The sequence below is a fragment of the Phalacrocorax carbo genome, chromosome 4 (assembly GCF_963921805.1).
Source record: "Phalacrocorax carbo chromosome 4, bPhaCar2.1, whole genome shotgun sequence".
In the NCBI taxonomy this organism is placed as follows: Eukaryota; Metazoa; Chordata; class Aves; order Suliformes; family Phalacrocoracidae; genus Phalacrocorax; species Phalacrocorax carbo.
Window position 1 is genome coordinate 63,749,115 of NC_087516.1, and position 25,681 is coordinate 63,774,795.

Here is a 25,681-nt window from a genome sequence, read left to right on the forward strand (position 1 = left end):
GGCCCAACAAGTCCCTTCACCACCCTTGCAAAGAGGAGAGCACAGCCTTCGCACCCCTACGCCCAGCACGCAGGCACGAGGGCCGTGTTACCACCGAAAGCGCGGGGATCACGGAGGAGGGCAGGGCAGGCACCCAGGCGCTGCCCCTTTCCTCGCCGCTCACCCAGCGGGACGCGTACAGAGAATCAGGAGACAGAGCAGCAGGTTACCAGCCCGGAAGGCACTGCTGCTGCCTCAGGGTCAGCAACAGCAAAAGAAAAACATACCGGTTTAAAATACAACTGTTAAAGACATTTTTGGCATACACAGGGCAGGATGTTCTTCCATACCACAACACAACTGTTCACTATTAATACAGGGTGGCCTAGAAGTGTGTTAACCGTGAACCAACCCCTGCTCCTGTGCATCGGCAATATCCATGGCTGCAGTACCCAAGCGAGGAGAAATCAGAGAATGCCCAAAACCATGACACACAAACAACAAGGAGAGACAGCAGTTCTGTTGAATATTTTAATATCTGCATTGCCTTCATAGCGCAATTAAAGCAATCTTTAAAATTCACTTATTACAAATGTTGTGTCAAGTCTATTTTCCCATTTTTCTTACTTCCTTGCACATACACCCAAACACACTATAAAAACCTCATTCATAACATCAAAGGAAGGGCAATCATCATTCATGTAAACATCTTTCTTAGAGTTATCCATTTTTTAAAATTCATGAATAAACCTACAGATGTTCAGTAAGGCTCATAGTTCGAGTACAAATGTCATAAAACACCTATCAAGTACTGTATACAAGTTAAATACTCCGGGGTTAACTGTTAGCACACATAAGCTTACCCCAAGGATTATTCTTTAGCACTTAGTTCTTCAGAACAGAGACACCCAGTAATTATGGGCTGAAGAGTATTAAAATAGCAGAAGGCCCAGCATAAACTGTTAGGTAACACACAATTTTAGTCTGGATCTTAGCTCAAGAGTTAAATTCAGCACAGTTAGAGTAGGGAAGGTTTTCTAGGAGGAAATCTGCAGAAAGGAGGGATGGGTCTGTTTGTACACTATCACGGAGGGACAAGCTGAGAGGTATGTCCTGAAGATGTGACTGGCCTTGCTATTGCAATTATTTATGACAGCCATGTGTAATGCTGCATAAATACTTTCCCAAATAGCAGAAACGACCATTTGTAATTGTAAAGATCACTTGTTGCATCTCCCCTTAAAAAAAAAAAATTATCTACTTATTGGTAATCAATTACACTTGCATCATACAAAAAGACATCCTTTCAAATTTGGTTTAGATCTTACTGGAACTTTTTTTTTTTAAATATTCATTCTACCATGAAAATATTTCATACAAACATCATTTTACATACAAATATGTTAAAACTTGTGAAGAGGGTCTTCCCACACGATTTTTATGGCTTGAACATTTAATTGCTTAGAATTTTTGTATATAGATTTATCCTGGAAAAAAAAAAAGTAGTTACAGTAATACTGGTAGAGAAAGAGGGCAGGAGCTTCAATTGCCTGAAGACAGAAGAGCGCCAAGAGGAGGGCCCATTCAACAGATAGTGTGACCTTAGTGTTCAAAAACCTTTGATCTGGGGCAAGTAAACATGCACTCAATCTTGCACCTTTTGTTGTTTTTTTTTTTTTAAAAATCCCTTATAAGACCGCTTAGAAATGCTTTGTCCAAAGATACAGTTCTCACATTTCCAGTACACAAAGCAAAAGGAACAAGCTCTCCCCAGGGCGCAGGTGACTGTGAAGCCCATTCACACCCCCAGGTACAGCTGCTCCCACGCCTGCGTTCCTCGCCCAAATGCTCTCAGCATATGACAGTGCGGTGTAAGTGAGGAAGAGGCGTCTAATGCAGCACCCCAGCAGATAAGGAGACACTTCAGCAACATTGTTTTCAAAGCAATTGGGGTTTTTTGTTTGTTTGTTTTTGTTTTTTAAGTGCTTGGAGGTGAATTCCTCAGGCACCCACAGCTCCAGCAATTCTGCTGCGCCAGAGGAAAACAAAGCAGCAGGTAACCAGCTCTGTACAACTCGTTACCTCATCGCAACGGCAGCATTTCCCAAAAAGACTATCAAATCGAGTGAAAGGATAGACCCAGAGGTCTCTGGGTCAGAAACAACACTGTACAGTTCTGGCACCACCAAAGTGGTGAGCACCGGTTTTGACTGAAGGGCAAGGGCAGCCAACTGGGAAGGAAACAGAACAGCGGCAACTTCCACTTCTCAGTTTCTTGTACCAGACAGGATACATTGGCTACTCTGCTGCTCCAGTGCCTGGCAGAGAGTGAGAAATCCCCAGTGGTGCTCTTGCTTCCATGCCAGCAGCGTACTAGAACAGCCCTGGGAAAGAAACCAGAGCCACTGCTAACTGCAGCGCAACACTGAACGCTCTGCACCTGGAAAGGCTGAACTAAGGTGAAGGCTACCTAGTCGCTCCTGAAACACGCAGCCCTGCAAGGCTGAGCAACTGGCCTCCCAAAGGTCTTTAAACCTGCACGAGTCACCCAGGAGCTGTACTTGGGAACAATCACAGGCCAGCCCAGCGCACATTGCAACTGTGGAAGAAGTCAAAGAGCTGTCACAGCTCCCACACATTGAAGAGCCATATCCACATATTTCCTTTGACTTTTTCAACAGCTAAGACTTACATGTATTTACATAGGTTAAGGAGTTTTTAAAATTATTATCCCCCCTCCCCCCCCCAAAAAAAAGGAAAAAAACTTTCAGATTTGTGAAGGAAAATCAGGTATTTTGATAGATCCCGAAGAGTCAAATTATAGCACGAGATTCAACTTGAGACACCCCCCAGGCCTAAGCCCTTTTCCCTCTTGTCCAGAGGAGTGACCTAGCAGCAGGTAGCTCTCAGCTTCTCATGCTCTCTTGTCGCCAAGATTAACCACTTCTCTCAAAAGCTAAGCTTCTCTACTCTTGGCGACAAAACACAGTGCTGTCATAGCAGGAAGATACATTTAAGTTTTTTTTTTTTTTTTTAAAAAGAGACAATCAGCAGATTGTCTGATAGGCAGAGAGACAGGCTGATATAGGCTCCTTCTCATAAAGGAGCTCAGGTAACAACACTCCCGTTACCAAGGAGTCACGTGCAGCACTGCAGACCAAAGGCAGGTGTTGGGAACTGATCTGTACCTGAAAAAAGCAGCAGTTCCAGGTTCTCTTATGCCATTCTTTAGTCAGAACAGGTACTCTGATAACCAGCTGCTCACCCAAGCTCATCTAACAGGCATCAGTTCTTCTTCCAGTTTCTGTGCCGGCAGGACGGGTCTTTGGCCAGACTCTAAGAAGTGGAGCTTCTTTACTTATTGCATATTCACCAATAGTCAGCTGCATTCAATGGACTCAAATTGCTCTGCAAAATGACCGCTTCCTCTGCTCCAAATTAAAACTGCGTTTTGGTGTGGGTCTCATGTTACTACTGATAAATAGTTTTGCTAAGCTGGTCTCGCCATCTAGTGAGCCCCAGAAGCTGAGCTGCAATACGTTGACCAAGTTAAGGCATTATTTGGAGTTCTGTAACTAACCTGTGTTTGAACCTGTGGTTGCCAACGCACACCTCTCAAAAACCTCTGAAGGACACACTGAGCCCTGAGACCTTTTGCTACTCAGTGGTAAAAACCATCCCAACCATCTCCAATCTAACAGACCACAAAGAAAAAGAAAACAAAGAAGAATTAAAAGGCTTGGTCCTGAATCAAGCCAAAGCAGCTTTATAATCACAACTTTTATAGAAGGTTGGTCACTGAAGAAGGGATCTATAGGAGGACCAATAGATTTTAACAGAGCAGAGAGAAAAAGGACTGTAGAGCTAACAGAGACAATAGCCACAGCTGTGGCATACTACCAGGCTACAAGCATAGAGAAGAGTAAGAGAATCTGCTTGACTGTCACCAAATTAACAACTTTTGAGAGAACAGAGGATACCTCAAGTGCCTTTTTTTCATAGAATTTCCCTATTTTAGGATGTCCTTCAAACCTGATGTGCAAAGAGCACCTATCTTGTATTTATCTCAAAAATCAGGCAACGTGAAGACTGACAAGTCTATTAAAACATAAGCAACTCCACACAAAGAGGAGACAGCAGAGGAATCAGAGACTCAGCAGGAATGAAGCCAAAGGAGCTCTAGAGACAGAACATTTTAAGCACAGTTCTCTAGGAAGCACAAAGAGGCCAGCAGTCTAAAGCAGGTTATCAAGACTGTGGAAGCAGTTACCATCCATTCACAGCTGGGTTCAGTCATGTATCTTCCCTCTCCTCTTCCCTGCACTTCAACAGAAGCCTCAACTTTGCAAACTTCATGGTCCTGGCAGAATAACCCACAAGATGCACACAACAGCTTCCTACCAGAGGGGCACGCTTTTCTGCAAATGCCTGAAACAGCAATGATCTAAAATAACGACCTGTGGGCAGGGAGGGAAACATGACGACATGCCTCTTTCTTTTAGAGGTTCATTCTGAAGCTGCGCTGCCGATCAGCCCTACAGAACTTTCCCTCACCTGTGAGGCTCAGTTCCATCTCTGCACACTCAGCTGAGTCCCTGAGCTGTCACCTCTGCCAGCCACATGCCTTGGACAAGAAGCAGAGCTGTGGCCTGAGTCTCCAGCGCAAGGAGATGGGTGGTGTCAAAGCTCACATTCAGAACACTGCTGGAAGAGTGTCAAAAAGCCCTGAGCCTGCTTGCCCCCCCGCCCCGCCAACACAGGCACAGAGTAGCTTTTGTGCAAGCTTAAATGGTGAGGTGCTGGAAAAGGTTTGTGATCAGTCACAGGGACTAAACAGAGCCCCAGGTTAGAAAGGTTCTTATTCATAATTCCTAACGGTGCAGGTACCAAAGCAAGGATTCTCAGACTGCGCAAAAGAGCAACCTCATCCTTCCACTTGCAGGTACCAACCCAATACATTCTCCATGTCTAGCTACCCAGACAGCCAGACCCCTCCAACCGTTCAAGCAACCAACCAAAATGTGTTGCAATAGAAAGGTAGGTCTGATTTCCAAATCATTTATGTTACATATATACAAACTTTTTTTAAACTACAAACATCTAAAGAAAGTGTTGCAAATGCATTTGAGTTTTTCCTAAGCTGCTAACCCCAAAAAGAGAGCATCGGAGTCCCAGAAGAACTCCGGTATCCAGACCAAGATGATCCATTATTTCTCTCTTATACAGCATTAGGCAAGACCAGTACAGTATCTGAAAAACTGCACAATTTCCCTACCCCTGAAAAACCCCAGAACACAGCCCTGCAGATGAATGTTCACAAGCCCCCACTGTTGGCTGCAAAGCAGCTATAGATTGACTGATGTTTCTGAATATGAGCAGTGAGTGATGTTTTTACATTCATTGTTTGTCTTGCAAAAACAATCTTTTCACATCTATTTTTTTAATCGTATTTTGATAGCTCACGCTATATTAATTTACTGTGTCTTAAACCAGTACTACTAAAAGGTGGCTACAAGGCTATATTCTTTGTCAACTGAACACATACAAAAGGTACAGCGCTCCTTAACCAAGTTCTACAGCCTGCCCTCAAATACGTACACCCTCTTTAAGAGAATTCATGTGAGATGCAAGCATCTCACTGCTAGAATTTGTGCCTTGAGAACCGGCCGCGTTAACAGGTGAAATACACAAACCAGCTCACGGACACTAATGCAAGTCACGTGCTTGCCTTCCAGAACACGTACTTCTGGAAGTCCTTCAAAAAGTGAAACCGTTTTCTCCTTTCAGAAAATCTTCATGCAAAGAACAGCTTCATTTGCGTGTCATAATCATAAATTAAATAAAATAAGCCAGCCGTAAAGGCTAGATAAATATTAGATTTGGACATGTTGCTATACTATTTAGAGAGCCACAGAGACCAACACACAGCACTCTCACATACACACATAAGCCTTTCCACTAGTTAGAAAGGATTTTCTCCTGCAAAAGAGGATTTGTAGAAAGAACAACGTTCAGACAAGAGGAAAGGGGAGTTAAAACCCAGCCTCCTATACGCTAATAAATAAACTGCTCTATTGCAAGATTCAGATCAAAGGTTTAAAAAGGCAAAATTATGCTACTATTAGAGAATATCAAAATATTACTGTTATCATCACAAGTGGCATATATGCAAAATGCAGTTGCACAATAATGCCTAGGCAGATAGAGAGCAACACTAAGTCTGCCGACTAAAAGTGAACGATATACCCATTTTAGTTTTCTGTCTAGTCTTTTGGCATCTTTGCATATGGTGCAAAAGCAGAAGCTACCAAAGTATATCACGTCTCGTATAGAATATTAAATAATTTCTCCAGATAAGACTGGTGCAACACTAGCTAATTTTAAATCTGCTATGAGTAACACAGTCAAACCTAGTTAGTATGCAAGAAACTTATCTCTTAACACAGAATGCAAAGTTATGATGCAACAGCATGAACAATCAATCCCTGCTTGTCCAGTTTTCAGTATAAAGGTAGTGCATAGATCCAAGTTTCTATTTCAGTTTGCTGAATGGAGAAGGAGCTTCTGTTTCACTTTTGCTGGGCAGCCTGGAAAGCTTTCAGTTCCAGCTGGTACCATTCCGGTGCTTCTGGCCCGTTTTGCCCAACGGGGTTGTGATCATATCCGTAAGCCACTGTCAACTCTTCATCCTTCTCCACAGCCCTGATGGTACGGATACACTTGATAGGCCCAAAACGAGGATGAACAAACCTAGACAAAGAATAAACACCTTCGCTAGGCTTAGCTGTCAATTCACAGGCTCTGTTAGCCCCTTTTACAGTTTCATGAGTCACTCACAGTTCAGAGTAATATCACACAATCTGATAGCAGATGAGTAGAGATTGCTTTGCGTCAATCTTGTAATGACTTAAGTAATAAGGGCAAAAAAAAAAAAATTAACACAGATTTGTGGAGCTCTATTACCTGCAATTTTTCAACAGTCCTGCAACATTGCTTATTTGTAATACATAAATAAACCAAAGTTATTCACTGCCACATGCCTTGGGCTTGCAGAGGTAAACATCTGCATGACAGGAAAACAGTACAGATTATGAAACTGGAGGGCTTGGAAAATCGCTCATCTTAATTTCCTCAGTACAGGTTACCTACCAAACAATCATAACATACTGCTGTACATCTTCTCCCAGGTTCCCACAGTAAAGGAAACTGGCTTATTTAATGAAGAAAAGCTATGTTCTACATATATATCTCCACAGATCTGTTTGTCTATACATTGGTATGAAAATATTTATACCCTTGAGCATATGTATATATCAAAAGTTTCCTTGTACTCTGCACCAACCGCAGAGCAGCAAGATGCTTATTTTTTGAATTTCAGAAATGACAGCACATTTGATGGTGCCGGTCAAGCATCTGTAGTTCAGCAAGCATGGTGCAGTCCTAGCCAAGCTAGGATTAAGAGAGCTATACTTATGCATTTTAGAACCAAGAGGCAGCTCCTAAAGTTCATGACAAAATTAACACAGCTGCAAACTTCAAGATACTCCATGGTGTAACTCCCAAGAGACATCAAGCACCCACAATGCCAGCTGGTTTCCAACTTGGTGCAGGTGAGCAGGAACTCCTTTGGTGCCTGGACCCATTACTCCCAGCCCCACCAGCTGCTCCTCATTCAGCCGCCCAGAAACACCCTGTGAGCCCAGACCACTGGGCTGCAGCTTCCACTCTGAAACACAGGACTCTACTTACGGGTCATAGATGCAGTTTGGAGTGAAAGAATGGTTAGCCTTATGCCCCAGTGACGCACAGTACTTGGCGGCGTGGTTGTAGGGCTCTGGCACATCTATGACTGTTTCATCATCCAGGGATATTGTATTTCCATTGAGGGCCCAGTCTCTGCTGTCTACCTAGTTTGCAAGGCAAAAATCCAGCATGTGTGTGGAGTGGTCACCTTTGCCAGCAGTTTGAAAACAAACATTCAAATATATGCAACTAGAGCTTTTCCTGTAAGTCATTAAGAAAAAAAGATCCCCACAACCATCCCTTTTTTATATATACATAGGTGAACATGCACTTTCTTCCAACTAAATTCCATCATGTTAAATCTTAAGGGTGGGAAGGGGGTGGGTATAAGGTCCTACTATAAGAAGATTTCAGAAGGAGCAATGAAAACTCAGACTGACTTTTTTCTGTCCTTTACCTCCTGGTGTGTAATTCGCACTCCATTATAAAAGGACATAACCGTACTGGCTTCTGCTGCTATTTTCGAAAATAATCCTTCTCCAGCACTGGAAATGAGAGAGACATCAACATACACCCTACAAGGGGAAAACAGCGTGGAATTAGTGCTTGGCTACAGTTTTCATTTTCAAGAAGTATTATTACAACACTACTGGCATAAAGACTAATACTTCAATATAATAATAAAACTAGTAATAATTCAAAACCTCCAGATACAACTCCTTCTTCCTTCCTCTCCTCCATACATTCTTGTTGTTTTGGCAAAAAGGAGATTTGGCGGGAAGTGGGGGCTCACTTCATCTATTAGTTTGAAAATAATGTTTTTTTAAAGTGCCAATCTACTATTACTCCTCAACAATGGCTTCAACTCAGGAACACCCTCAACAACATACCAGAATCCCAGAGGTCCCCACTAAGCTGAGGTTGCTGGAGCATATGTGCACAGATTATTACTCCACTGAGCAAGAGTTTTCAAGGTGAAGCCCTAGACCTTCAAGCACTTGATGTAAATTTATGCCAGCATTTTACTAATCACTTATTTAGATATTTCAGAGTATCAGTAAAGGACTACAATACAGAGCAAGGCCTCTTAAAAGTCTAGGTAAAAAGTGTAGTTGTGGACTAGCCACGGAAGAGGTATCACTGACTGACTACGGTAAGACAATTGCTGAGGAATGTGCTTTGACATTACAGGGTTGTCACAAACAGTATCTCACTTTCCTCCAGCTTGATGATTTACTCTTGCCACTTTGCTACATCTGTAGGGAGAGGAGAAGACTTTGTACAACGCATGCCATCCAGCGAGACACACTGAATGCAGCGCACTGCAACCTGAAGCTAGTTGCGCACCTAGAAAATAGCGAACAGCGTACTTTTTTTGTCAGAATGTTGTAGATGTGAGCTATTAGCAGAGACCAGGACTCGACTGAACGTCTCTTTGAAATGCCAAGACACTATCCTAATTTAATCTCTTAAAAACTATTGCTGTGTTCTATCCACTTGAGTGCAATATTATCATACGAATCAGAAAGAAATACAATCAAGTCTAATGCTGACTGATGTGAAGTAATGGGTTCCATTTCACAAACCCTTACATACTTTTAAAAAAATTTTTAAGTGAGAAAGGTCTGCAAAATTAGGCCCTGAATATGTAACAGTGAAGAAATATGGACAATATTGAAAGAGGGGAGAAGAAAAAAAAAAGCCTACCTCTCTGACTCGTAAGGATCAGGAAGAAGTGCATTTGTAGAAATGCAGGATGAAGTAGATTTGTCAAAACTGTATACTGGGCCTAAAAAACCAGAAATCAACACAGGAAATAAACTAATCAGCAGTACTGAAAGCACGCAACCCTTAACTTAATCAAGACATTCAAAAATTAAATTTTAATGACTGCAAGAAATAAATGTTATGTTCCCAAAAAAAGATATTACAAAACTGCACCTGTAAAAGGTCTTCAGCGAGATACTGTTTCTTGATTATTTTTCCCCTTAATATACTACAGTAGCAATCTTATCTCAAGAAGGTGATAACTATCAACTTTAAAGGACTGGACAATCTTACAAAACTGACCCTCCCAGGGTCTCTAATTAAAATTAAAAAGTAAAGCAAAATTTAAAAGTATATATTCAGTAACACAATGTTTATTAAAAAATCTTGGACTATTTCGAATATGAAACATTTTCTAGTCCCAATCCTGAAGAGACTTCAGCGAGAAGATAATGTGCAGTAATCACAAAGCACACTTGCTACAGTCAATTATTTCCTGCCATTAATAAGCAACTCAGTGGAACAGCTCTATTTATATCCTTACATCCTTCTATAATCAACTGCCAGAGGACTATCTGGGAGATAGCTTAAGATGCAGGTGGAAAAAAGACGGGGAAAAAAACCCCACCCCAAACCGTAATATTACAAAGTTTGGTATAAAGCCATTGTCCCTGGTGTCCAAGACCTGTTCTGGCCAAAGGCAGCTTCCTCCAAAGTGTATTTCAATCCTATTTACAAAGTACAACTGTACACTCTCAGTAGGTATCTTTTAAGTTAAATTTTGATCTGCTATCACAACTGAGAGATTTAAAAAAAGTCACATGCATTTGCTTCTCAACACCTTTTTACTGAGTTTTATGTTCTTATTTCATATTGAGTGAGACAACCTTTGCTGGCAAAACAGTAAATGTGTTAGCATAGTCCCTGTTTATTACTCACAGCCCTGTCTCCAGCTTAACCCACTCATGTCCAAAACATCGCATACACCTCAGAGCAACAAAATCACTCCAGAACTACAGGCCCAAGCCACCAGTGCCCTGGAGAAGGAGCACTGGCTACATGGGCCAAAGGCATCACCCTGACCCTAACCATTTCATAGCCGCTTTCTATCAGTGGCACTAGACAGACTGTTAAACAACTGAATCTAGTTCACTAATTCCAGTCCTTGTGTCCTTTCAGCCCTCTAACACAGATGCCAGACCATGCACAAACCCAAATGACAGAGCTACAACCAAACCATGGCCTCCCTCTCCACTTTTAGTTATTTTACTAACAAAACAAAGCCTGTAACAGTGCCAGCATCAACACGGTTAAGCAGGTTTTTATGCTGGCACAGACGGCAATGGTGAGGGCGACAAGCAGGACTGTGCCCATGAGCATGCAAGTGAAGGGTTATGAAATACAGTTCAGCAGCACCACTGCCTGGATCACTTCCCATTTGTTCCCAGGGCAAAGTAATCGTTCCACGTGCCTTTCTGTCCAACTTTATAATTTAGAAAAAGTGCTTCTCACTCTTAAGACTTATTCTCTCATCACAGTCAGCCTTTACAGCCTCTAATGGGAAACATTATAGAAACCGAGCTGTTTGCAGCAAAGGGCTGGCAGCAGGAATACAAGTTTCTGTGTTAGCTGAACTTACTGCCTGGTACTACTTCAAACTGAGGTTTCCCGTCCTCTACAGATGTCAGCATTGCCAGTTTTGCTTCTATCATTTCTCCATCTATGAACGTTCCAGAATATGCAGTCTTTCCATCAGGGTACACATAGGCTATTTTCTCTCCAGTCATCTCCCCTTCTTCATTCACTTCTCCCACAAGGCTGCCGCCATCCTGAAAGCACGGGCAAGAAAGAAAAAGGCAGAGCATTTAGTTATACTTTACTATCTTCAGTAAATGAAAAAGATTTTTCCCAATTTTTTAAAGAAGCAATCTAAGCTACAGTAAGTTCAGATGTAAGATCATGAAAAGGAGTGAGAAACAGACACATGGAGAAGCTGGGGTATTCCAGTCAGGGTAAAACTGATAAAAGAAATGAACGGAGTTTTCTATGTTGTTCAAAATAGGCAAAACCCAGGGTCTTTCCTTCCATGTGACACACACACAGAGTTTCAACCGACAAAGTTTTTACGTGAACAGTCTGCGAACCGAGGCTCAAAGCCACACAGAAACTTCGTCTGAGTTTCCTTCTATAATATTGTGCTGGAGGAAAGGAAAAGTTACCACACTGCCTTGCTGTGTGGTAACTTCACTGATAATTCATGGTACATCAAAAGACTTGAGCTATTTAAAAAAAAAAATAAAAAATATTTGCTGGATGACTGCAGAATTTGTCCCCAGCCTTCTCCATGATGTCAGGTGGTACTCGACAAGAAGAACTTTTGCTGAAAGCCATCATCAGCAACACTTTTCCTCTCTAAGCATTACATATTTTAGCCCTGGGCTTTGCCATCTGCGATTTGCCTGCAACTCCTGTTAGGTCTATTTACAGAATTGCAGAGTGAGATGCATAGATTAGCACAGGTCTAATGACTTCAGGTGTTTATTTCACAAAGGACAAGGAAACATCTTCAAATAATGCCCTGGAGCAAAAACAGCAGGTGTGATATGGAAACAGACCAATTTAGATGAAGATCACTGCGCACAGACTCTGTTTCAGAGTGGCATCATTTTGTCCAATTCCAAGGATGAAAGAGCTTCAAACATACCATATTAAGGAATACCGAACCTTAAGTTTGCGTAAACATTTGTGTACATTGCAGCGTGCACCCAACCACGCATAAACAATTACTTCCACAGCAAAGGTTTCACCTTGCATCCTTTAGTCTGGCAAGATGATAATGATAAACAACCTCTAAATATCCACAGTTCCAGAAGGTACAGCAACACTTTGTCAGCTGGAATATGAAACAGGAGACAAACGACCTGAAGGGCCAGCTGTGTGTATTTTATACACTAGAACCGACAAACTGCCACTTGTTTGGCAGCATATACCAAGCATTTGTTGATTCTAACACACATCCTTAACCGCAATAGTGAAAACAAATAAAATGAACAGCCAACGTGAGCATTAATCTACAACTAAAGTATGTGCAGTATGTAGCATGGAAATAGACTGGGTTCTAACCAGCAGCTTAATTACATGCAGATGTTTCACCTTCCTCAGCAGAAGTTAAAGATTGAAAGGTTCAAGTTGAGCATGTTGTGTAAGGCTGAATAGGAATTAAAATTTAGGAAAGAAAATCTACATCTGATTTGTTGGGGGAAGCCAGACTTCACAACATACCCTGCAGAAGTGGCCAAAGTCTCCCCTCATAGTTAACTAAGAGCAGCAGGTTGCAATAGCTTGCATGGCTCCCATGGTCCTCACCTGCAGTCAGCACTACGAAGCGGCAAAATCCCCAGCTCACCCTTCCCAAGGAGTTACACAGAAATGCACTTCCAAGGGGCTGGGTTCCCTGGAAGATGAAAATAGTGGAGGCATCTCACAGCCTTGCTGAATCCTGTCTACCTGGGCAAACATTCAATACTGGAAAGGTTTAACTGTATGTTGGGATTATCCAAAATGAGAATGCAGAGAACTTCCACCCTGATTTCTGTGTGTTGACTTTTGGATAGCTGGGTCATGGTGGATATCTGTTTCAGCTGGGGAAGAAAGAAAGGTACATAATGGTGCTATTTTGGAATAAAGAGAGCAGGTGGTCAGGCTTACCGGGTAATAAATCCAACAAACTCCATGTCGAATGTTGTCTTTATACTGCCCTTTGAATATCAGCCTTCCATCACTGTCATACTCCTGGGCTGGTCCATTCAACTCTCCATCCACATACGTGCCATGAAGGACCACTCCATCCTCATAAGTGTAGATTCCCTGGCCTTGCAGGGCATCATCAACATAGTACCCTTCCAGGGTGCTGGTAAAGAGAGAAAGAAAGCAGTAGAAGCCTACTCACCTCTCTAAGAGGTGAGCCCAAAGCCTCGACATGAGGCACAGGACAACCCTGCTCCTCTGCTCATCATTCCACATATTACTGGTACAGAGAGGCTTAGAGGAGACCTTCAAGAAAATCTGGTCCTTGGAGGAGGTAACTGTTGACGCCTGGTTTGCTATTGCTGAGTACCCTACAACCCTCCCTGAAATGCTCACCACCACTGCGATGATCGCAGCTTTTCTTCATTGTCTTGGTGGCCTCTCCCCAAGAGCCCCAGCTGTTGCAGGGCACAGCTATGCGCAGGCAGACTGAAAGGTATGCTGAAAGGCTCAGCGGCAGCTGCCGGGGCTCTCTTGCTGGGACGCCCCTTCCAGCATCTCTCCTCTGCCCCCAGCCAGGCATCACTATTCCCCGTATCTGAAACTCTGACATGTTTGCTAGTTTCAACCAAACTTGAGGGGTGCATGAGGAAAGGGAGGTAAACCTGACTCCTCTGGAAAGGAGATGGAAACCCAAACTTTTTTCTACGAACCTCCAAAGGCAGAGAACAACTTACACTGTCCTCTCACCAGGGTGCGCTGTGTGGGCACAGCATTATTCATCTGAATTAACATTGCTGAGTTTTTGTAGGCTGGGGTAGCAAATTACAGCAGTGAACAGATGTTCATAGTCAATGAAGAAATTATCACTCAAGCAGGCTACTCTTACGTTCGGATTTTCTACCTCCTATGTTTGGATCTGTACTGACATCCTTCTGGTGAGATGAAATTGAACTGCCATACAGGTGGACCGCAAAAGGGCACAAACTGCAGCCTCCTTACCTCTTCAGTGTTAGCTCCCTAGTGATATACTTAGCAGCCATCTGTACCAGATTTGGTAAAAGCACTGTCATTTTTCATGTATTTCTATAAAAATGGAACACAGCCTGTCAAACAGAACTAGTGCTGCACTTGGGTATGAACAAAGAAACGTTTCACTTCAGTTTTGTCTTGCAAACCCTTTAGACGGGGCACAATAATACCTTGCAATCTGCTTGGCCTCCCTTCTTTAAAAAAAGGCGGATGAGATAAACCACAAAGAACAAAAGCATAACTGTAAAAAAGGATCTACTGAGTTATTTCTTTCTCAGGTTAGAACCCGCATAAGGAAATACAAACTGTTTAGCTTTTACCCCAGCATGTTTAGCTAACAGCCAGCGGCAGTACACATACTTTCACTACATAATTCTTTTTCTGATGCAGACACCTAAGGTATAAGCCCAAACAGTGTCTGGGAGCACATGACTCTACATGTTTACAAAACTTTACAAAACAGATTTTCAAGAGTTGTAGGAGGAATGTTTTCTCAGAGCTAACTTTCTTGTCTCTAAAGCTTCACTTTCTGTTTTTACATAATTTGGGCAAGCTGGCTGAGGTTTCCTTGGGAAAATACACCACAGTAAAAGCCTCAATGCAAACCAGACACAGAGCAGGAAGGGGCAGGAAACCTATTTTCCTTTTCAGTCAGATTAATTTCTTGATCCAGGTTGCTACAGAGCTTCACAGACAGCTACGGCACCCCAGCACAGGGAAGGATCAGAGCAGATGAGCTCTGTGACCAGAGCCCTGTGCACTTACAACTATAACTGACACCACTTTCTCCTCTAGTTTAATCACAGATCACCATATTTTAATTTCATTGTAGCTAGCAACACACACAGAGTCCACATGTGGGATTACTCTTCAAAAGAAGTAGCCACCCCCAGTTTATGTAAGGAAACAGACCAAAAAACCTTCTTGTTACCTGTAATGATATTAGTTGAAGTTAACAGGTTGCTAAATTACAACAGTGCTTCAGCACTGGAAAAAATATCTTTTTTTTAACTGTAACTCAAATCTCGTAGGCTTTCTTTCCATGTATTAGGCTCCAAACAACGTCCAAAAGATCCATCTCTTTCTACTCTCATATCATCTAAGGAAATCAAAAGAAAGATACCTAAAGAAAGAATTCCGTGTCTTTCAACCTAGCCTAAAAAGTCAGGTTTTCTGAAACTTTTACACTTCTCAGTTTTTGAGTTATTTCCACCCTGCTCCCAACTTCTCTCTCTAAGTTCTCAAAGTATATGGTGTCTGCAGCCAGACACAATGCTTGCAGCTAAGACCTGACCAGCACAAGGAGGAATAAATTGCTTCTGTGTCTTGCATAAACAAAAATTGTATTAATACAAACTCGCCTATATTTCTCCGGTTTGCTTCTCAGACTATCATATCTGTGATAATGTAAAGTTTTACTCAAGTCAAGATTTATCAGATGTACTCTCTTCCCATTATCCACCAGGCCTAGAGGAGATCTAGGATATCTACTACCTGAAAAATAAACCAGAGTTGGGGCGGGGGGGTGGGACAGGGACACAGTGAAATACTTACTGCAATCTTTCCAGGTATTAAGTTACATCTATAGACCCTGATCCATTCATCCCTCACTCCCTGATCTCCCACCTTTCCTTCTATATGGGAACACTGAAAACTTTCTTAAAAATAATACCTTTATCTACTGTGTTCTGAGAGATGTCAGTTTAAGAGTTTCTAGCTAAGGGAGAACAGCAGCTGCAGCTCTGTGCCAAACACAGCTCCCAGGCTCGCAGTTATTGCACAAAGTGTTTCGTAAAATGCACCCCAGCAAGTGTTAGCACCAATGAAAGCTCAAGTATGTGACCCCAGCTGGAGGTGAAACTTCTCTCTCTAAAAGAATAAATTGGCTTTTGCTGGATTTTTAAAGGGAGAGGAAAAAAACAACTGGTACTTGATTCCAGGTTTTCACTCCCTTAAATAATCAACAGGAAGGGCGCAGCTATTCCAGTAAAGGGAAAAATTTTCACTGAGGCAGCAACGCAGCCAATCCTACTTCCCAATGCCCAGAAAATGACAATGCTTACACTGCTGACAGTCCAGTGACTGATAGGACTCAGCTACTCCCAAACAGCAGACCTACAGCAGTTCAGCTGTCAGCCTCGACCAGCAGCCTGTGAGAGAAATGGATCCAGGAACACTGAAACTAGCTAACTTACTGCACTGAAGCACACAATACTGCGAGGGGACAGGTGTTTTGAGACCTTTTGGGAACCCATGTCTATTCTTCATAAACACTCAGCCTTGCCCATGGCACAGTTAAGGGAAACAGCATGCCCTGGTTTATGCCAGGTCATTCCTCCTGCAACACATCAGGACACCTGAACCATCCACTTCAGAAAGCGGCTTACTCTTGCCAGCTGGGCATAGCTAGGTAAATTGCAACATCTTTAGTAAGTAGTCACTGCCTAGTTAAGGCTGCTTTAGCTAAATTAAGATAAGCTTAGGGCAGTTTATAAAAATATCCCATTTTCTAAAGCCACATTACAGACTATTTTTGTCTATTTTCATTCTGCTAGTTCCTGAAGTCATACAGTAGCCAACTCTTCCATTTTTTTAAGGGCTATGAAAATTTAAAAAAAAAAAAAAAAAGGGAGACTTGGCAACACTGAAGGGGTACAGAACAGGCTCAGCAGCAGCCTCAGTTTTCCTACAGAGCACTGCCTGTACCCTGGATTACTTGGAGGAGCAGCCCTACAAACAACATAGTGGGTCAGTTTCTCTGACTGTACAATCAGCAACTGCTGTGCTGAGATCAACAAGCACAGAGGCGTTATGTACATGTGTCCATAGAGACACTGCCTGCCAACTTAAAAAAAAAAGGGCTGTTTTAGAGAGGTCAGCTGCTGGGCAGTACTGATTTTCAGCTACTCATACAAGATTTAATAAGCCCATTACCAACAACAGTGGGGATTTTTCTTCATCCAAGCTTGGAGGCCTGATCAGTTTCTGCATAACTGAATAAATATATTATCTTTCTCATGAAAAAAAAAACCACAATCCCCAGTATGAAGCAATTGCAAAGGCGAGTACAGACAAGGAGCTGACTCACTGAGACAGCACAATACCTCTGCTCCTGCTCAGAAGTTCTCTGAGCAGGAGGAGAGTAGACCCGGCACGACTGTCAGTTTAACTGCTGCTATTCATAGTGCCACCAACAGCTGCAAAACCATGAAGAATCATGTCATTTTATACATCTGCTGCTCCTTTAGAGGAAGTTCTGAGCAACTGCAGAAAGAAATGCAGAAAGAAAGACGACATACAAGGTGTTCATAATGAAGACCTGAGATGAAAACACATGCATAGGCACAGACTAGCCCAATTTCACTGTCACAATTCCAGTGAAGAGGGGAAATTATAGGGGGTTTCTTAAAATACATCAGGCCACAAGCAACTTGCAGATGATTAGGTAGAGTTGGGAACAAAACCATATTTAACTCAGTCCTTTAACCACTAAAAAATTCCCAAGACCAAGCAGGGGGTAAGCCTTTCTAACAAGGTCCTGCGCCTGCACGTGAGGTCTGGCACAGGGAGCTCCCAGTCCAGCTGTAGTCTCTGTTTAGGGCTATAAGATAAACAAAGAATTCCACCTGCAGTTATGGATTTGGACTTTGTGGCCCAAATCACTGTCAGCATGGTTTCCATTAGCCCTGAGCACCTCCCACTTCTTATGGTCTCTAATTAGTTCGTAACTCCACAGTGCTAAAAGAGCTCACACCACAGCATCCTCCCACCAGGAAACCACTCCAGGCATCATGTTACATAAAAATCCCCCAATCCCACAAAGGCATGGCTACAGCAGCCGTAAATAAATTTTCCCAATACAGTTTTTAATGAGAAAGCTCATCCAGAAACTCAGCAGCATACAATCAATGTAGATTAGTTTTGTATCACTGCAAGCAGGAGGCAGAATATAGAAGTAAAATTGAACAGTCAGTGCCTACCTTCCATCAAAAAAGAAGAACTTGCCACGGCCATTCTTTTCTCCATGCACAAAGTTTCCCTCAAATCTGTCTGTCGATGAATAGGTGACTGTACAGAATCCATGTGGCAACCCATCATCATCTAGATGCCCTGAAATAAAGTCCAGACAAAGAACAAAAGAACACATTAAACATGATATAAAATTGCAAACCTGTTCTGATTATGTAGACGCTTGAAACGCAATAGCTCCCTAGTACAAAACAGTAATCCGCATCAAAACATTTCTGTTAGGAACAGTGATCGGAGATTCAGTACAACTGAAGTCTGTACTTGTGTAACACACTTCGTGTAAGAGAAAAATAAAAAGGGTCTGGATAGAAAGAAAGGGATGAGAGACAGACGAGAATAACAAGCAAAAAACCATGTTCTAACAGAAAGAAGGTTCATACTACTCTATCTTCTGTTAATATATGTCTTCAAAAATATAATAATTCTTTATCTAAAATATGTATTTCCTGGTGAGAACAGAATAGCTCTAGACTTCAATCCACTGAGTAAGCAAAGGTTTAGTTTGTTCTTTTGATAAATACATGTCTTACAACAATGTGGGTATGCCACCTCGTAGCTATATCCAGATGAATTTAAAGAAATCAAAGTTTGTCATATCTATATACCCTTGCAGTATGTCAAATTGCTATTTCATATTCTAAATGCTGCTCTCTAGTGCCTTTCTGGTTTGTTCACATTACACCCCCAATCCCGTCCCCTTTCCTAGCCGTATCAGTTTTCTTAATTACAGCTGTTGCACATAGGGAAAGCAGAGGGGTGACACACTTGGATGCTCATCTGCGTGGGTCTGTATTTTACAGAATACAACTGGCCAACTCTGATAAACGTAAAGCATAATAAGGCTCCTATTGTGTCTCTATCTACCTCTTCAAAGCCAAAAGAGAATGTAAGAAGAGTGTTTTAAACAATTGTTATTGTCCTGTTTACCTGTGTGAACTTGAAGCCCTTAGCACTGCGCTAGCAGAACCCTGCTCCGACTGCAAATGAAGATGTCAAGCTCAGCAGGGCTGCTTTCAGCACAGTGACACACCAGGTGCAGGTGTAACAAGCTCCCATCGTGACATTTTAGCAGGTATAAATTTTGCATGAAAACTGACAAATAAATAAAAGCTAGCGCATATTTATGCTCTTCCACATTTCTAAATGAAAACTGACCTCTGATCCCCCAAGTCTCTTGATGATGAGTACAAAGCCTATTAGAGATGAGAGACAGCACTCGCATCTACTTCTACAGGCTTTGGGTTAAGGTCTTCCCTGACCAAATTTGCCCTACACTGAAAAGGTTCAAAACGCCTATGGAAAGGCAGAAACAAACTCCAGTGTGAGCAGGAGCAACTACAGCCCAGGCTAATGCAGGCAACAAGAGGCACGTCAGTATTACCAAACCTTGAGTCCTATGCCCAGAGAGAAAACAAGCTGTACAGACAGCAGTGGGAAAAGCCAGACACCCATGTGGCTTCAGAAGTCTATCTATTTGTGCCCCGATTGCAACAGGTCCACAGGGTTCTGCGGGGACAAGGGTACTCAGGGGGCACACATACACCCACATATTCTTCTCACATCAACATAAGGTATTGCTTCCTTGGGATGCCTCACAGCCCCTCAGGGACACCACAGATAGAGCATGGTGAGGATGTGGGGCAGCATCTGGGTAAGAAGTCCTCTCCCATGAGGCACACAATCTGCCCTAGCCTTTTAATACCAGAATGATTGACAGAAGAATACCATACAGCACAGTATGCTTTGTCAGGATATATTTCCAAGCTTTTGTCTATCTCAAAGTAAAATGTAATTAAAAAAAAAAAAAAAAAAAAAGGAGAGAGACAAAGACAGAGTTAAGTGAATGTGCCTCCAAGTAACCAAGTAAGGCTGTGCAGATTTATTACCCATCTCCTGCACTCATTACACTGAGTATGGAAACGCACCTAGAAAGGTGTACAGGAGAAGATAATGGTGAGATATCTGAACTCATACAAAAGTCAAGCTTCCCTCCTCCACCCTTCCCCTGCGTGCTCCCCAAAGTTTCTCTCGCACCTGCTCTGGCACTTGCCTAGTACCCTCTGCAAGTAGCACAAGTCACTAAGCTGGCTGAAAATTCTTCCCTTCATTGTTTTGTTGCTTGTTCAGGAGGCTGACCCCGCACTCCACCACCAAGGCAGAGAGCTGGGTGGCTGGGAGCTGACCTGCCCCTCTCGGGGTAGCAACCCACCTCTCAAAACATCACCACGCTTTTAAATGAAGTTCTCAGTCCACGCTAGATTGAACACATTTACAAGTTTAAAAAGTTAATAAAACCAATCAGACACTGCTTATTGCCCAAGCTGAGAGAAGAGCATAAAAAGAGAGAGCAAAAATAGGGGACAAAAAAAGCTACACCGCTAAAGGTTTTTAATAACTTAGAAGAGGAACCCTTTAAAACAGAAAGGGCAGCATGCTGCTCATTCCAAACAGAAGAAATGCTTTTTTTTCCTCCCATTCAGTTGGGACCCTTCTCATTTCTCATGAACACCTCTTTTAGAACAAAAACAACTACGTCAAGATTTATGGTTTTAATTAAAGGCCCCAGTTTTATCAATATGGGAATGGTATACTGGTATAAGTTAAGAAACCCTAAACAATACAGTACCAGTTTTCCCCTCACTATGAAGCAAAACTTTTATGAAATGCTTGGCTTAAAAAAAATATACTGACAGTATTGGTACATTATACTATTAAAAACAAAACCAACCCAAAATCCCACCCAAAACCCCTTGCAACTTTGTCTCCGTGGCTATTCAGTTTTGTCAAGATTTTGCTGGAATGCAAAGCCCAACACAAAAGCTGCCATGCTTATACACAGCACACATGTCAGGACTTTTGCACAGTGGGATGCAGACTATCCCAGAGATTTAAATGGCCAGCTTTGATCCCATGGCCTCTATACAGAGTCTTAATCTCAGCCATAGTACAAAGAATCCAATTCTTCTAATATGCCAGAGATCTTCCCCTACTGAAAAAAAATGAATTTCCCCCACCCCAACAAAACAAGAGACATTCAGTCTCTCTTAGTCAATAGGGGGACAAAAAGCAATTTCAAGTTTAATTACATAGATGCAACTTTTCCTACATAGCTGAGGCCTTAGGCTCTGATTCTGTTTCAGATGAAGTCAATGGAAAAAATCCTCATTATTTCAGTGGCAGCAAAACAGAGTGTTCCACTTCCCTTCCTCGCCTCTCTCCTCCATTTGTCAAAACAAACCCAAAATGTCTAAACATATTTTTAAATTACTGTAAAACCTCGCTTCTGTTCCTCCTTTAAGGGTCTCTCAAGATCTCCTTTTAAGCTCAGACCATGAACTATTCAAGAAAATGAATTACACCAATAGGGGCTAGCTCACAATGCAGCACGATGGGGCCACTTACCAAACACACTCATGTATACAAACCAAAGATAAAAGCCCTTTACTGTCAGTATTACTATTACTTAACAGAAGACCTACAGTGTGCATCATCAGTAAAAGATTCTGGCCACAAAGATCCCAGATGGGTGTTTTCGGAATAACAACAATAAACCAACCCCACCCCACCCTGCAAAAAAAAAAAAAAAAAGTGCTGATTTGTGTCATATTTCTAACTATCTTTGGGTAAGTGCAAAAACGCCCAGCCAGCCTTCTCCCCCCCAAACAGTGCCCCGCTTCTGTATCACTCAGAAAAACACATACTCTCATATACACTGCTGAACAGCATATGCTTTAAAAACTCGTTTCCTTATCCCAGAGAAATGCTAAGCGAGTCCACGATATGGCAGAACGCTTTAACCTGCGATATGAGTGCCAAAACTATGCCCAAGACATAACTGCAATCCACAGATTTGAGGAGCAGGGAGGAAAGGGAGGGGAAAAGACACATCTCTTAGGGCACAGGGCACACCTCATCCATAGCACCCTTCGCCTGAAGAATCTCACTCCCCTCACAACCACGCTTTCCACAACAAAGCTTCACTTTGGCTCTGTTACCACATACCTAGACAATAAATCCAGATCCTAGCAGCAGCTGCTTAGCTCGTATCTGTTGTTAAACTCAGCTGCTGCGCTCGATGTCTTCTTTGGAGAAACGCGCTACGAGGCCTAATCCTCCTGCCACGAGATACAAACAGCCCACCACCGAGGGATGGGAATTACCGGCACCTTGTCACAGGCAGCTCCTGACTTTGTGTGCTTAATCCCGACGGCCGCAAATCCTGGACTGCCCCTTCCTTCCGACAGGCCCATGCCCCGCGAGGCTCCGTGGGGGAGCAGGCGCCTCCACGCACGGCGGGCACGCTTCGCTCGAGAGCTGCACGAGGCAAACCCGCGCCGTGCTCCCAGCCGCCCCGCAGGATGACAGCGCCTTGCTGAGTCGCATCGCTGCCTGCCAGGCTTTCCATTAGCGATGCCTTCCAGAAGCGTGTGCCTCTGTTTTAAAAACTCTTAAAGGGTTAGTTCTCAGCTCATAGAAGGCTGGCACAAAAGGGGGGTGCACGCTGCCCGTGAGATGGGCCTCCCCGTTCCGACGCGGGTGACTCGACTCCGGCTCCGCTGCCCACGTACATGGCCACGGTTACTTCCTCCGGTTGCTGATTTATTTTCCTTTTCCTTCTGCACTAACGGAACCGTGGCCTGCGGGAGGGACCGCCCAGAGTACCCGCTAAGGACAGGTGTACCCCAGCACACGAACCGCCTCCGAAGGAGCCAGCTGAGCTCCGGGAGGAAGGGCTCCTCTTCCACTGCCTCGCCGCCGGGCTAAAGGAGACTCGGGCAGGCGGCCTGCAGGGCGGCTCGCAGGGAAGGGGAAGGGGCAGCCCGGCGCCGGCACCGTGCGGCGGGAGAGGCGGCGGCCCCGAGCACAGGGCAGGGCGACGGCCCGCCGTACACACCGCAAAGGGCGCACCGGCTGCGGCGGGCGGAACGCGCGGGGGGCCCGACACCGCCGGCACCGGCTCGGGGCGGGGGCAAAGGGACACGGCAGCCACGGCAGCACACCATCAGGGGCGGGGGGGGGGGAAAGGTGTGCGTGTGTCCGCATCAAGAGCGGGGCAAGCGTCACCGCCGGGCTCAGCCGCGCTCAGGGCCGCCGCCGCCGCCCAAGCGCTGCCCCCCACCCGCCTCACCGGTCACACACCGCCACGTGCGCGGCGGCGGCCGTTGCATAAGCCCGCTGATGTCATGCGCTGCCGCCGGTCCCGGGCGCCCCTCTCGGGCTGCCGCCGCCGCTGCCGATCCACGCCCCCCGGCACCCGCGGCGCCGCCGCCGCCGCCACCCCCCCAGGCAAGTACCTTCCACGGTCTCCTCCAGCGTCTCCTCGTCGCTGTCCATGGCGGTGGCGGTGGCGACGGCGGCAGGCGGGGGCGCAGCCGCGGTAACCCCAGCGGGCGCGCGCGCACCGCCCCGCCTCCTCCCGCCCCTGAGGGAGGGGCCGCCCCGGAGTCCCGCCCGCCCCCGGGAGAGGCGGGGCGGGGGCGGGGCCATTGCGCGCGGCGCCTGCCCGAAGGGCGGGGGGGGACAGGGGGTTGAGGGCGGTGTCGCTCCGCAGCAAAATGGCGGCTGGTGCGGGAGGCGGCGGGGTCGGGTGTGGGTCTACCCCCAAAGTCACCTGCGGGGGGGAGCGGCGGCGGGCGCCGCGGGTCCGCCTGTATCCCCCCGCATCCCCCCGCGCACGCGTGCGAGGCCCAGGCTGAGGGGGCGCACGTCGTGCTCAAGCAAATGCACGAGGAAAGCCTTCATTGCTGCCGGAGAACGTTCCTAAAATGGCACAAAGCGGCACAGACGGCAGGAAAACCCCAACCCATCCGGCGCTGGGCCACCTCGGGAGCTTCGTCTTGCACAGGGTCAGCACAGCGCCCTCGAACTGCTGCTCCACATCTGTAGTTCACCTCATAAAGTAGCCCTCCTTAGGGCCCCCTACAAGCACCATCATATCACTTCTCCTTCTCATGCCAAGAACTGCTCCTATCTTGACATAGAGGGATTTAACTGCCAAAACAGGCTCTCGGATTTCAGTTTTGCAGGAAGGGTGACAACCCCAAGCGGTGGGTGCTGTTTGTGACCTCTTAACCCAGGGGACGTGAGGGTGGTGCTCTGTCACCACATGCCTCAGCGTACTGCAGGGACCTCACTCTCCACTACAGCTTGACAATAGGCAGCAATCACCTTAAAGGAAATTCAGAGTGTTTCTAGGTCTTCTAGACGCTGTCTTGGGAGTGCGGGAGGTATCTCCTTCATCCTAGCAGAGATGACCCAGACAGTCGGGGGCTGGAGCACGTGGTCTGCAAGGTGAGACTGAGGGAACAGGGCTTGTTCAGCCCACAGAGGAGACAGCTTCAGGGGGACCCAACAGCAGCCCACCAGCACTTAACAGCTGTGCTACTGACAAATCAGGCTCTTCACAGTGGCAGGAGGACAAGAGGCAACAAGCATTACCAAAAACAAGAGCAGTTCAGATGTGTCATAAGGAGAAACTTGCTGCCTGTGAGGACAGCTAAGTAGTGTAGCAGGCTGCCCAGAGAGGTTGTGCAGTCTCCATCCTTGGGGTTGTTTAAAAACTGACCAGATGAAGCCCTGAGCAGCCTGATCTGACCTCAGAGCTGACCCTGCTGTGAGCAGCAGGTTGGAGTGGAGACGTCCCGGGGTCCCTTCCAGCCTGAAGGACTTGGTGAGTCTACGCTGAGGTAGCCACGTGCTGCCAGACAGTGCTGCTGAAGTCAGGGACAACACCACACCAAGAAAACAGGACAGCTACAGCTTAGCGAAACAAAATGATTAGATATGTCTTCAGAAAGAGAGTTTGGAAATCTCTAAACAGGAGATTAATGAGGTTAGTATTTGACCTAATTGACATAAGAACTTATAAAATACTAATCTCAAGAGGTTTGGAGAGGATTTGAGATGTACAGAAAGCTTGAGCAGAACAGAAGCACTTGCTTCTTTGTCATAGGTGGTTAATTTAACTAAAGGGTGGTCAGTTTTGCTGTTTAGGAGAGAGGATTTGTGGTTTAAAGCCCATATACTTAAAACAATTCTGATCTCAACCCACCAAAAAGAAAACTGAGGCCTGAGAACAAGGCATAGAAATTGTTTTCCATACATCTGCAGGTTTACTGTGCTCAAGCACAGCAATATTGTGCTTGAGCACAATAGGAACCCGTATACAAAGTATCTATTTTCTTTCACTAACTGAGAGTCTGAAGAGATTAATTGATACTCAGCACATACATGGTGTTGGAGTCATCCAAGGTGATGTGCTTAAGTTATTAGCATATCTGCTGAGCAGAAAAGAGACGAAGCTATGGGCCAGGGGCTGGAACACACAGTGGGTACCCTTTTCACTAAGAGATAACAAGTGTTCAGGAAGTACAACCGAAAGCAA

General features: G+C 44.6%; 1 protein-coding gene across 3 annotated transcripts; it reads right to left on the bottom strand.

Annotated features, from left to right (window-relative positions):
• Nucleotides 1-496: 496 nt before the first annotated feature.
• On the bottom strand, nt 497-23,725 carry SETD7 (SET domain containing 7, histone lysine methyltransferase). Of its 3 annotated transcripts, none has more exons than XM_064450199.1 (8): nt 23,592-23,725; nt 18,249-18,378; nt 13,198-13,399; nt 11,129-11,318; nt 9,430-9,511; nt 8,180-8,297; nt 7,729-7,886; nt 497-6,729 (listed from the first exon to the last, which is right to left on the bottom strand). In XM_064450199.1, the coding sequence occupies exons 1-8, from the start codon at nt 23,629-23,631 to the stop codon at nt 6,549-6,551; spliced, it is 1,101 nt and encodes a 366-aa protein (XP_064306269.1). In that variant the 5' UTR covers nt 23,632-23,725; the 3' UTR covers nt 497-6,548. The 3 variants fall into 3 exon arrangements, 2 of the variants coding, with proteins under 2 accessions (XP_064306269.1, XP_064306270.1); XM_064450200.1 differs by having other exon boundaries at nt 6,660-6,748; XR_010372737.1 differs by lacking the exons at nt 497-6,729; nt 9,430-9,511 and having other exon boundaries at nt 7,749-7,886.
• Nucleotides 23,726-25,681: the final 1,956 nt, after the last annotated feature.